The 12742-nt window shown below is 56.8% G+C and overlaps 2 protein-coding genes across 2 annotated transcripts; one reads left to right on the top strand and one right to left on the bottom strand.

Annotated features, from left to right (window-relative positions):
- The first annotated feature begins 1957 nt into the window (after positions 1 to 1957).
- AP1S1 (adaptor related protein complex 1 subunit sigma 1) lies at positions 1958 to 8398 on the top strand. The gene is made up of 5 exons (XM_042971386.1): positions 1958 to 2083; positions 3895 to 4073; positions 4709 to 4817; positions 5987 to 6124; positions 7405 to 8398. The coding sequence occupies exons 1-5, from the start codon at positions 2081 to 2083 to the stop codon at positions 7450 to 7452; spliced, it is 477 nt and encodes a 158-aa protein (XP_042827320.1). The 5' UTR covers positions 1958 to 2080; the 3' UTR covers positions 7453 to 8398.
- A 593-nt stretch (positions 8399 to 8991) lies between these two features.
- VGF (VGF nerve growth factor inducible) lies at positions 8992 to 11636 on the bottom strand. The gene has a single exon (XM_042971950.1). It carries the CDS (start codon positions 11634 to 11636, stop codon positions 9780 to 9782), a length of 1857 nt encoding a protein of 618 aa, XP_042827884.1. The 3' UTR covers positions 8992 to 9779.
- Positions 11637 to 12742: the final 1106 nt, after the last annotated feature.

Below are 12742 nucleotides of genomic sequence, written 5' to 3' on the forward strand. Positions count from 1 at the left end.
CGATACAAATTAGTCATCAACGTGAGTTGACTGGCCCATTTCAGGCACCTCTCCAATTTGTAGCTCTCCATTTCATCTTTGTGCCTGGATTCCCAAAGATGATCTTCCAGCCTTCCATTTATCCTTTCGTATTGTCCCCCAGATTACCGTAAGATTAACCTTCTTAAAAGTGTTCTCGCCAAGTTATTCATCAGCTCAGGCAACCATAGTGACTCCCAACTGCCCCCGGCCTCGAATCCGAACTCCTCTGCAGACACAAGCCACACTGGATCCACTAACTCACAGATTCGCTACATCCACCGTTTGCTAACAGTGAAGAAATCCAGCCCACTGTCTTCAAAATGATGTAAACCACTTGAAGTCTAGGACTCTACATGAGCAAAACCCATATTTCTAACAATTCTCTCACAAATCTTCTCTTTTCTGCAGCGAGGCAATGCCACATTGAGTCAAGGAATTCTAGAAAGTATCAGCTTTCCAAGGAGTGTAGGAGTTCACATCTCTAGAGCTTCCAAATTTCCACAGGCTGTTGCTCAGCTCTCTGCTTTACGTCTTTGCCTCACGGCTCATTACTTCCTTATCTACAACCTTCTCCTCTTCCTACCAGGAGCACATTTCTTTCATTCCTTTTGCCTTCTGCCCTTCTTACACATTTCCTTTCCTTTTTTTCACTCCCTAATGACTTACCCTTCCTACCTCCAACAGCTTGCTTTATTGATCTTATACTTGACCTAAAAAAAAAAAAAAAAAACAAACACACACAACTATCAAGATACTTCCGCCAACATGAATGCCATTGGCAAGCTGAAGGCAGAGGAGAAAGGGGAATGAAAAAGAGGAAGAAGGCAAAGGAGTAGACCAAAAAAAGTTGAGAATGGGAGAAAATGATCAGCACCACCGTTAACAGGCGTTGACAGTATGCCGGATACTCTGCACATCCTCAAAACCATCTTGCAAGGCAGGTACGGCCATGCTCAGTTTTCAAATGAGGAAACTCGGCTGAAATGACTCACCTGAGGCCGCACATCCGGTAAGGGTCAGAGACCACACTATATATCAGATGCATTAGGCCCCCTGTCTTGCCACAATAGCATATTACTTCCATATCCAAGAGGAAGAAAAACAGAACATAAAATGGAGACAGGCGAGGCCTTCCCAACAATTGTTTCAAGTGGTACCCGAAAATTAAAAACGTCATTTTCCACATGACAAAATGTAAGGTTTTCTCTTAGGTGCGAACCGCTTTACTTGACCGCAAGGAAAGATACACGCACGTGGACAGCCAAAGAGCCCGTATCCCAATCCACAGCCTCCTCATTTTTAAACTTGTGTCTAGGCTACCTGTGTCCCTTTTCAGTTTCGACCCATGCTCACCTTGTAAGATGCTCTACATTCCTCTGGCCTTCGTTCATGCCCCTCTCCCTTTTCTTCACATCGCTTAAATATCAGCCCCTCCTTTTCTCTCTTGTCTCCCGTCTCCCTCATTACCTGTACATTTCTTACTTGAGGAGAGTGCTGCATCTAGCAGGTTCTCAGTACATGTCTATTTTGGGCTCCATCCTTATCTTATGTCAGCCCCACCACCGCGCTTTGTCTAGCCTTCCCCAAGTCATCGCCCCTACCCCAAATCCAGTTCCCACCCTGCTCCGTCTCCATCGCCCCAGGCCCTCCATTAGTCCTCCCCGCTTCCTCACAAACTCCAAGGGTCGTCCCTTCCGCCTCTCACCCCTTTTCCCGCCTTTTTCCCCCTCAAGGTGCAGAGGCGCGAGGACCGCATTGTCCACCCCCCCCATCCCCCAACCAGCCTACCAGAAAGCCTTGTTACCATGACGATAGAGCTACTCAAAGCCGAAGTCGAGGACCTGGTTGCCATGGCTTCCGCTTCTCCGCCTCCAGCCCCGCCCGCGCGCCCCGCGGCGCTGGCGCCTGCGCAGTACGCCACTCGAAGGGCCTCCGAGCCGGGGCGGGACGGGGCGGGGCTTCAGGCTAGAGGGAGGGAAGGAGGAGAAAGGATAAGAAAGGGAGTGGAGCTGGCGTGTACGGTGGCCGAAGAGGGACGCGCCGAGCCGGAGGCTGCAGGATGGTAGGCTGTGCGGAGAGGGAGGGGAGGGGGAACCGAGGGGCGTGGGTTGCACCTGCGGGGGTCCTTGGGGGCCGCCCTCTGTGCGGGCCGCCCTCTCTTCCTCCGGTCCTCACAGGCCGCACTTACCTGAGCGGGTGGGCGAGCCGGCCTCGGAAGGAAGAGCAGCTGGAAATGGCTTTAGGGAGAAGGGGCGGGGAGGGGCGCATTTGTGGGGCAAGAGGGGGGTGACTGGGGGCGGCGGGACCGTCCCGAGTCGTGGGGACGTCGCGGGTGGCGGTCCAAGGGGACCTCCCGACCACTGCCGCAGGGAAGTCGCAGGAGGAAGAGGGGCGCGGGGGCCTGCCGGCGGAGGGAGGCGGGGGGGGGTTGGCGGGTCACCAAGACCCTCTGTTCCCGAGCAGCCCAGAGGAGCGGCGGCCCGCGGGGAGAGCCGTGTGTGGGAGGGGACAGTTTCCGGGTCCGAGGAGTGGACGTCCTGCCTCGCTTTATCTCCCAGCTCGCCTACAGGCTGGGGTGAGGTGGGAAAGCCAAGTGGGCTCGAGGTCTTGCTCTCCCGGACCCAGGCTTCGGATCCCCGGCTCCCGTGTTCTTGGCTCTCCGCCCCCCATCCCATTCTCTTTCCGGAGCCCAGGCCTTCCGTCTTCCTGCTGGCTTCCCGCTTCCCCGCCCCCCAATCTCAGACGCGCAGGGCTCCCTTGCGCCCCTCTGCTGCCCTCCCACCACGCTAGCAGTGTTTTCCCTTCCCCACCGCCCAAAACCCTAAACTAGTATTGTTTCAAACACCCACGGATTCCAGCCCTGGTAATGCCCAGGGAGAGGAGCACTGGAGGGACAAGGCGATAACTCCAGGATATATAGACTGGACCCCTTGGAACTGGGAAACTGAGGGTGCACAGGGTAGTGAGGGCTCTGCCCTCCTCCCCGCTCAACTCAGCCTGCACTATGTTGCACAAAGCTTCAGGAAACACCCTGAATGGCAGGGTCCTAACTGAGGAACTGAAAGGGAAATTGTCACCTGGTGTCTGGAGAGGTGTCGGTGCCTAACAGGAGTCACCCTAAAAGGAAAAAAGAGAGAGGACTGTCAGTGGCCAGATGCCTGGATGGCTGAGGAGAGAGGAGGGTGGAATTTGGGGGTCCCAATGCCTCTGGGCATATGACTGGCAATTGAAGGCAGTGCACTGGGGACATCAGCAAGAATGTATGTCCAGGATGGGGTGGAGAATTGAGGTAGCTTTTCTAGAGACAAAATACCCCATTTCAGCGTGGTGGTGGACAGAAGGACCATGGAAGAAAGCAGACCTCTCTTTGACTTCAGCTATGGGCTGTTTGTCACTCTATTAGGCATTGTAATGACCTGTGGAAGACAAAAGTATGAAACAGAAGGTGAAGGAATAATAATACTGACTCTTAATGTGTTACAGTGCTTACCACGTGACAGGCACAGTTGCATATATCAACTCGTTTAATCCCTCCAAACAGGAAGGTACTTTTATTACATCCATCTTACAGACCAGGAAACTGAGGGCCAGAGCATGGAATAATTGCCCAAGGCAAATGACTCAACTAGTAGAGCCAGGGTTTGAGCCCAAATGACAGACTCAGAAGCTCTGACATGTTCCAGAAGGAAGAGCACCTGCTGGCGGGAATACCCAGAGTTGATGGCAAGGGCTGATTTTCGAAGCAACTGGGGCCATGAATAGAGAAGAGTTAGATGTGTGTGGATGTGATGGATGCATTTGTGGCTGTGTTTCTGGAGTAAACAGACTCAGAGAACCAAATCTCTGACCCTCAGCTCTGCCCCCTCTCCCTAGATGCGATTCATGCTGCTGTTCAGCCGGCAGGGGAAGCTGCGGCTGCAAAAATGGTACCTGGCCACATCGGACAAGGAGCGAAAGAAAATGGTCCGGGAGCTTATGCAGGTGGTTCTGGCTCGCAAGCCCAAGATGTGCAGCTTCCTGGAGTGGAGGGATCTCAAAGTCGTCTATAAGAGGTGACTCACCACCGGCTTTCAGACCGGTCTGGACCCTGCTTGATTGGGGCCTGGCAGTGGGTTCAGATGGCCGAGAAATAAGGCATCCCTTCGGGTCAGGGAGGATTGGAAACTAAGGGCATCCGGAGGGCAGTGATGAATTCCAGCTTCTTCCTTTACTCTCTGAACTTCCCTTGAAGACCTTCTTGTTCCCCACTTGTACTGCTCAACCTGACACCTACTTCACCTCTGTCGCAAAGGCCCTATTCTTGTCCATTGCACACGTCCCTCGCGGCCTCATTCAACAGTCCTAGGTCCTGCACCACCTTTCCCAACACACACACCCACACCCTGTCCAGTTCCTTCTTTGAGCAGGTGGATTAGTTCACTCAGGATTTTGCTGAGTCAAACTGAACAGGTCAGAGGGCGAGAGGGAAAGAGTGTGCGTGCCTGTCTTTGCCTGTGCTTGTGAGAGCCACCTCGAGGCAGAGTGAGTTACTATTTGCATACCCCGGGGTCACCCTGCCTGTGTCCAGTAGGGACATAGACCCTGAGCTGGAAATGAGGTCAAATGGGAGGTTTGAGTGCAGAAAGCCTGGATCCGGAAGCAGGCCCAGCAGCCCCTCCAGCTACCCCGCATGTGCCCCTGTCCACAGATATGCCAGCCTCTACTTCTGCTGCGCCATCGAGGGCCAAGACAATGAGCTCATCACGCTGGAGCTGATCCACCGATATGTGGAGCTCCTGGACAAATACTTCGGCAGCGTAAGTGTCCCCACCCACCTTTTCGTACCCAGCAGTCCCCTCTTCTACCAAACCCTGGGACCCTTCCAGGCTCTGCCTAGAAGATTTGGGCGAGGTGAAATTGGAGCAGTGAGAACAGTAATTAATTTCCCATTTTAAGCCTTAAGCCTATTAGCCATATCCCTTAATCGGCCCCTGGGCCCAGGGGGGGCAGATCAGAATCTGCCACTTAATCAAGTGGAGCTCAGCTCGGACCTCTCCCATAAGGACAGAAACCAAGTTCAGATTTTATCAGTGGCTCCTGACCTTGACTTTGCATTGGAATTTCCTGGAGAGGTTTGTTGTTGTTGTTGTTGTTGTTGTTGTTGTTGTTGATTAGTGATGCCTGGGTCCCACCCCCAGCAGTTCTGAATTAACTGATCTGGGATATAGCCTGGACATTGACAGCTCAGATCTTAGATGGAGAATAGTAATGACTCCATAATTTGTATTCCACTTAATGGTTTACAAAGGGCTTTCAGGCTCTCGTGTCTGCTCCTTATTCTATCCTGCGAGTAGGTGTTGTTATCTGCATTTTCAGATGAGAAAATTGAGGTTCAGAGAAATGAAGTGACATGTGCATCTAGCTGCCTAGGGGCAGAGCCTTGCTTAGAACTCGAGTCTTTCTACCTGTGATTCAGAGTCTCCTCCTCTGCTCCATAGTGTCTAGGAAGGGAGACTAGCCAGCCTCTGGTGGGAACAATGTCACAGATTTGGAGGGGAAGGCAGCAGGAACTACAGTCAAGAAGGAAAAGTCAAACTGAACGCTAAGGCCTATGGGTTGGGGAGGTCATCGACCTGCGTGGCAAGAGCCCGGGGTGGGAGAAGTGGTCCCAAAGAGAAGACCGTGGAGCCATGATGAGAAAAGAAGTGGGCAGGATGCCTGTGTGGCTCAGTGGGTTAAGCTCCTGACTGTTGATTTCAGCTCAGGTCATGATCTCTTGGTTGTGAGATCAAGCCCCACGTGGGGGTCCACACCGAGTGTGGAGCCTGCTTGAGATTCTCTCCCTCTCTCTCTGCCTCTCCCCCCCTCAAATAAACATTTAAAAAAGAAAAGGAAAAAAAAGAAAAGAAGTGGGCGGCTGGGGTGCAGGTGGGGTGGGAATGCACCTTGACACTCAACCCTGCCTTCTCCCTCCCCCTCCTCCCAGGTGTGCGAGCTGGACATCATCTTCAACTTTGAGAAGGCCTACTTCATCTTGGACGAGTTTCTGATGGGGGGAGACGTCCAGGACACCTCCAAGAAGAGTGTGCTGAAGGCCATCGAGCAGGCAGACCTGCTGCAGGAGGTACGGGCCTGGGACAGTGAGGAGGAAGATAAGTACTGTGGTGGAGGGTGCCCTCCCTGCCCTGGACACCTTGCCTGCCAGCCACGGCTGCCCCCTTCCCGCCACCAAGGGGGCCCCCCTCCCTGTGGCGTCTGGCCCCCACAGCACCCAGTTGGCCAGCTTGCCCTCAAGCTCTGACTGCCCGGGGTAGGAGGTATGGGTGGCAGGCAGCCCGCTGGGCCCGCTCCCCCTCTTTCTCCCAAGACCCAAGGTGTCCCATCCTAGCTGAATCTCCCGTGTCCCATCCTTCTCTAGGCATTTAGGGTTGCTCAGGGAATTGGAGAAGAGGCACATGATTCTTCACTCCCCTGGTGTCTTCTCCTTCCCCATTTTTTCTTAACACACACACACACACACTCACACACTCAAAAGCCTCTGCTCCTCAGAAGCGAAGGGTGGCGGGGACTCGGGGGTTGGGGTAGAGGGTGCCTGGCTGGGGGTTCTCCTGCTCTCTGACGCCCCCGCCCTCACCCCATTACTGCCTGCCCCCTCTCTGCTGTGCCACCGCTGAGACTTGGTGCAGGGAGATGAGTCACCGGAATCTGCAATGACAAGCAAGCTGGCCCGAGCTGGCTCTGAGGAGGGGGAAAGATGGGGGCTCATCTCTGCAGTAAGAGAAGGAGCAGAATTGAACTTGCCACCTCACTGGTCTGACTTCCCCTTTACACACACACACACACACACACACACACACACACACACACACACGTGCCCTGGCACACACCCACCCCTGTTACTAGTGCTCTGCTCAGACCCTAATGACTCATTTCTCTGCAGTCTGGTTCACCTTCCCTCAGGGACCTGATGCCAACTGATTACTCCCTGCCCCCACTCTGAATAAAAGAACCCAGCCAGCTGGCACCCCCAGCCTTCAGAAAGCAGGTTCCCTCCCCTGCCCGCCCCCGTCCCAGCTTCACACCCTTCCCCCTCAGATACTGAGACTGCGCCCCTGCTCACCAAGCTCCTGGTTTGGGATTTTCTGGGTGGTGGTGGACTCAACCTGGACCTCCTTCCTCGCCACAGTTGGCCTCTGGGGGGTGGTCCCTGGAGACTGGGGAGCTCCCCGGAAGGGTCCCCAGCTGTTCCAGCCTTGAGCTCATGTTGGCTTCTCTCTCCCCTCCCCGTGTCTCTCTGTGCTTCCCCGACTCGTGATGTTGTTGTCTTGCCCACCCTCCTCTGCCTCATTCCCTGTCCGCCTCTCCTGGTGTCTCTGCGTCACCCTCTGTCTGTCTCTGCCTCAGGAGGATGAGTCGCCTCGCAGTGTGCTGGAGGAGATGGGTCTGGCGTAGCCCCCGCCTGGGCCGTGTGGAGATGTGGGGAGCTGGTGGAGAGGCAGGGCATGAGTGCCCCCTTTTCTCGATGGGACCCAGCTGTCCCTCCTCTGCTGCCTCACCTTCTTTCAGAGTGAGCTGTGGGCTCAGGACCCTCAAACATTCCCTCCCTCCACCTCTATCTCCTGTTTCCCCTTTCCCCAATGAAGGTTTTAGGAGGTAGGCAAGTGTGACCAAAATGGGGGTGCTATTTGGCTTTCATTCCCTGCCTTTGAAGAACTAATGTTACCCCAAACTCACTCCCCTCCCTTATAACTGTAAATATATAAATATGTCAGGTTAAAGGGAAAAGGTTTTCAGGGTTTTTCTCTGCTCCCTGCCCCAAAACCTACCTCCACCCTGCCCCATAGTCAGCCAGGGCATCTTCTCTGCCTGGGGCAGGGGCGGGGAGGGGGGTCCTGTGTATTTGAGAGGGAAGTCCTTTCCCCTTATCTGCCCTCCTCCTCCCTCCTCCTTGGCTGCAGTGGGGACTCTGTCCAATGCGAGGGGAGGGACAGCGTGGTTAATTTTTTTCTAACCTTGCCACTTTGAGGGAAGTGAGCTTTGGGGGAAGGGCAGGCTTTATGAGAGACTGTCCCTCCCTCACTCCGTGTTCTGGGTGAGGCAGGAGCTAAGAGGTGGGGTGTGGGAAGTGGCTGACTTTATTTCCTTTCCTCTGAAATAAAAGGAAAAGCATTTCTGGACTTTGCCTGCTTAGGCTCTGTGAAGGAAGGAAAAGCTTCTGGGATCAGTCAGGAGGGGATGGGAACACTGCCTCTTGACCTCCCTGGAACTAGGTTTGCCAGAGTTAGAGAGAGAAAGAAAAAAATAGAGGACACCCAGTTCAATTTGAGTGATAATATTTTTAGTTTGTGTCCTATGCAAACACATCCGCTGTTTATTCAAAATGAAATTTTAACCGGGTGTCCTGTACTTTATCTGGTACCCCTATTCCAAATGGGTTTGTGAGTTCAGTGCCTTTCTGAACACGGTGTCTCCGGCTCTGGAGCTGCCCTTGGCCAGGTAGGAGCCATTCCTGGGGACATAGTTTCACACCTCTGAGGTTTCTTTGTGGAACATTTCATTCGGCTGTTTTTTGTTTTTGTTTTTATTTCTTTTGAGAGAATGCTGGAGCGAGGGGTAGAGAGAGGGGGGTCAGAGAGAATCCCAAACAGGCTAAGTGCTGTCAGCGCAGAGCTCGATTCGGGGCTCCATCTCACCGTCCATGAGATCGTGACCTGAGCCAAAGTCCAGAGTTGGACACTTAACTGACTGAGCTACCCAGGCGCCCCTCAGCTGGTTTAGTTCTATTTGGAGAGAGGAGTCAGGAGTTCAACAGTGTATCCAACCCTGTGTGCTTTGCAAAGGGTTGAGAAATGTCTAAAAGCAAGGTGTTTCTATAGCTGGAGGCCCTTCCTCCCTGTTTGTTGCCAAGTATGTAGGACCAGGGAATTTAGGGGGCAGTTAAGGGAGGCGAGTAGGTGGAACAGGGACTGTGGGGAGCCACCAGTACTGCCTAAGAGGCCAGAGGACCATGGGCAGAAGAGCCTTCAAAGTGGTCTGGAGCTGCCCCACCCTGGGGACCAATGACTTTACCCCCCGCCACCACCCCTAAGCTGGAAGTGGAATTTAGGATTTCTTACTAGATGTGGGCCATATTCTACTCTTGAATATGGTTGAAAGTGGTTCCACTACCCTCACTTTTGAACAGGGTGTTGTGGCTGGCGCTTCCCTCACCGCCCCTTGGGGAGGACCACGGAGGCCCAAGGGGACGGGTGAATAAGGGAGAACAAAGTCCTAATAAAATAGTCACTTTTATTTCTTAGCAAAACTATTTCCTCCGTGAGGGGTATTTACAACAGAGAAGGGAAAGAATAGGTAAATTCACAGCGAACTGGAGAGGGTGGAGAGGCTCCTGGGAGGCCCAAAGGGCAGGAGACAGACACTTCTTCACACAATTAACTGGAATAGCTTTTTCCGGTTTTGGACGGGGACGTCCCGAGAGGGACTAGTGGGGACCAGAGGCCGTGGTGGGAGAGGGAATTCGCACAAACCACCCGCCCGCCTGGGATGGCCCCGGGAGCCCTCTTGAATGAATTTGGGGAGTTCGGGCTTCGAATCCAGGAAGCTGTCTGACAGGTCCCGGCGCAGCCCGGGGGCGGGGCGACCCGGGGGTAGGGGCGGGGCCAGGCGGCGGCCAGGGATGGGGCTGGGGTGCATGCAAACACCTAGAAGGGGAGAGGAGCAACACGGAGGGGGGTGGCAGCGCGCGCGGCTCCGGCGCGCGGGGGCGGGACCGGGGCAGGTCACGGGCGCCGGAGCAGCACGTGCTCGATGTAATTCTCCAGCTCCTCCTGCTCCTGCATCCGGCGCTCCTCCGCCTCCGCCTCCTCCTGCGCGCGCCGCGCCTGGGCCTCCCGGCCGGGATAGTGATGCGAAGGCGGCAGGGCGTGGTGGTAGTGGCGGCGGCGCGAGGCAGCGGGTGGCTGCAGTGTCCGCGGCCGGATGTAGTTGGGAAAAGGGTGGTAGGGCCCCGGGGGAAACAACTCGTCCTCCTCGCGATCCCAAGGCGGGAGCACCTCGTTCCAGTCGGGCAGCTCCTCTCGGGCGGGGGCGGGGGCGGGAGGCGGGGGCTGCGGGGAACGGACGTGGGTGGGGGCGGGGGCGGCACGGGGGTGCGGCACGGGCTCGGGAGGGGCGTTCTTCTTCCGCTTCCGCTTCTCCTCCACCTCTTCGATGATGCTGACCACGTCGTCCGCTGGCAGATGGAGTTTGGTGGACAGCTCAATAAGGCTGTCGATCGTCTGAGGGTCCATCTCTTCGTCGTCGTCCTCCTCCTCCCCGCCCTCCTCTGCCCCCTCAGCCTCCTTCCGACGGTGGCCGGGCATCTCCTCCTGGGAGCGCTTGTCCTCGGCTCCGGCTTCTCCGTCCTCCTCCTCCTCTGCGAACAGCAGCGCGTTCTGCCGCGCCCTCTCCGCCTCCTCCGCCTCTGCCTCCGCCTCCGCCGCCTCCTCATCCTCTTCCCCCACCCTCTCCGCCCCGCCGCGTCTCTCCTGCTCCGCCTCCGCATCCTCCCTCACGCTCTCTCGCTCCTCCTCCTTCTCCTGCAGCCCCCGACCCCCAAGGCCGCGCTGCCGGGCCCCGCCCTGCAGCAAATATTGGAGCAGCAGGTCCGAGGCGAGGTCTGCCAGCCGCTCTTCCTGCGCCGCGGCCTGCCGTGTGGCCTCTGCCTGTCGCCGCCCGGCTTCTACCTGCGCCAGCCCTTGCTGTAGAAGGCGCTCCCCAGCCTCAGAGCCGCCCAGGAGTGAGCTCTCCGGACGGCGCGCCTTGGGGAAAGGGGCGCCCAGGCTTTGGTACGCCTTGGATAGGGGTGCCAATGCCTCACCTAGATGTGTTTTGGGGGAGGATACCCCTTCCCCGAACTGGTGGGCTTCAGGAAGGGACCCGCTCTCGGGCATACGCGCCTGGAATTGCGGGGGAGCGGGGGGTGGCAGGGGCGCGCGCTCCGGAACGCGCGCCTGGAACTCTCCCCAGGAAGCGCGCCACACGCGCTCCGGCCCGGGGCTCTCCAGGTTGACTCGGGTCAGAGTGTGCGTGCGAGTTTCCGTTTCTGCTGCCGCTGTCTCTTGCTGGCGCTTGGCGCTGCTCGGACTGAAATCTCGCAGTTCCTGGAGCAGAGAAGCTAGCGCCTCGAGCTCCTCGGAGGGGTCTCCAGCCTCGGGACCATTCTCCTGAGTCTGAGGGCGAGGCGGGGCCGCAGGTGCCTGGGTCTCCGGCGCCGGCAGGCTGTGGGTCTGGCTGCGCACGGTCTCGGTCAGCAGAGCTTCTGCTGCTTCTTCCTTTGGCCCCTGCTGGGAGCCGCCGGGAGCCGGGGGCGAGGCCGGGCGGTCAAGTGCCTGAAGCAGCACCGCGGCCAGCGCCCGGGGATCCACGCCCTGGAAAAGCTCTCCCTCGTCCTGCGGCTCAGAATTTCGAGCGGCTCGGACCTCTGGGGCGCTAACATCGTTCGGCCCGGGTGCTGCGTCCCCAGCTACCGGCTCTTTATGTTCAGAGCTGAGGGGAGGTGGCTGCGCCTCAGGGTGCCCCGGGGGCGCTGCTCCCAACCCCTTGATCAGTAGAAGGAAGCAGACGAGGGTGGAAGCCTGCAACCTGAGCGATTTCATGACCAAAGGACTGCCGGAGACTGTGAAAAATAGAAGGGACCAAAGAAAGAGAGGGTTTCTGTAAGAATTTTCCGCTCTCTGATTCTATATCCCCTTCCCCCACCTTTAATCAGGAAAGCCAGGGCTTCCCTCATCCCCCTAACCTTACCCAGAGGAGGGACGTTTAGAAGCAAAGGAGGAAGATGTTGTGCCGATCTCTGGAGTCGTGTAAATGGGAAAACGCCCGCAACCCTCGCTCCCCCAATGCCTCTTCGCCCCCTTGCCTAAGCCATCTCACTGCCAGCGCCCACGTACTAAGCAGCTAAGATAAGGTGGAAAAAAATCTCTGCTCCCTCCCCACAGGACTCCCCGGATGGTGCGTGGGCGACTTCAGCAGCAAGAGAAAAGCGGCGACTCCCCCACTTATCAGGGACCCTTACCGGGGTCTCCCCGCTGTGTTTTTAACACCCCCATCCGGGAGGAGAGAGAAACCCTCCCTCACGCCCACGGCTGCTGAGGGTTTGAGGGATGGACAGCGGAGTATTTACCAGCTGGTGTCACGATGCGGGAGGTGGAGAGGAGGGTCGGGGCGGGGTGGGGACAGGGAAAGATCGGGACGCGTCCGCCTCGGCTCCGAGAAGTGGCTGGGATAGGAGCGACGGTCGAGTTCTGGCGTCCAGTGGGTTGGGCTCAGCTGGGTCCGCGCGGCTCTGGGCGACTCGCTCGCTCCGGCTTCAGCACGCTGGACAGCGCCCGCGCCGCTGCCGCCTTATAAAGGGGAGAGCGCAGGGTCACGTGGGCTGGCCCCGCCCCATTGACGTCAATGTTCATTCATGGGGAAGCGGGCGGGTGCCTCGAAGCGGGGGGCTGCCCAGTGATTGGAGGATGTGGTCTTCTCCCGGCCTGCGCCTGCGCACTGGGAGCCTCGGCTAGAGGGGCGTGCGTTAGCCTAGCACCAGGGAAATGAATGAATGAATGAATGAATGAAATCGCCGAGGCGGGCGGGGCAGGGGGCTATGAATGAATGAAGGAGGGACGAGGAGAAAAGGATGAATGAATGAATGGGAGAATGAATGGAAGGGTGGATGCGGAGACGCTGCAAAGCGGGAGGGTGGGTTACAGAGCAA

This window comes from Panthera tigris, chromosome E3 (genome assembly GCF_018350195.1).
Source record: "Panthera tigris isolate Pti1 chromosome E3, P.tigris_Pti1_mat1.1, whole genome shotgun sequence".
Classification (NCBI taxonomy): Eukaryota; Metazoa; Chordata; class Mammalia; order Carnivora; family Felidae; genus Panthera; species Panthera tigris.

Coding starts and splice junctions, on each gene's coding strand:
- AP1S1 (XM_042971386.1), top strand. Junction 4,074..4,708: donor CTCAAAGTCGTCTATAAGAG/GTGACTCACCAC, acceptor CCCTGTCCACAG/ATATGCCAGCCTCTACTTCT. Junction 4,818..5,986: donor TGGACAAATACTTCGGCAGC/GTAAGTGTCCCC, acceptor CCCTCCTCCCAG/GTGTGCGAGCTGGACATCAT.
- VGF (XM_042971950.1), bottom strand. CDS start 11,636: ATGAAATCGCTCAGGTTGCAGGCTTCCACCCTCGTCTGCTTCCTTCTA.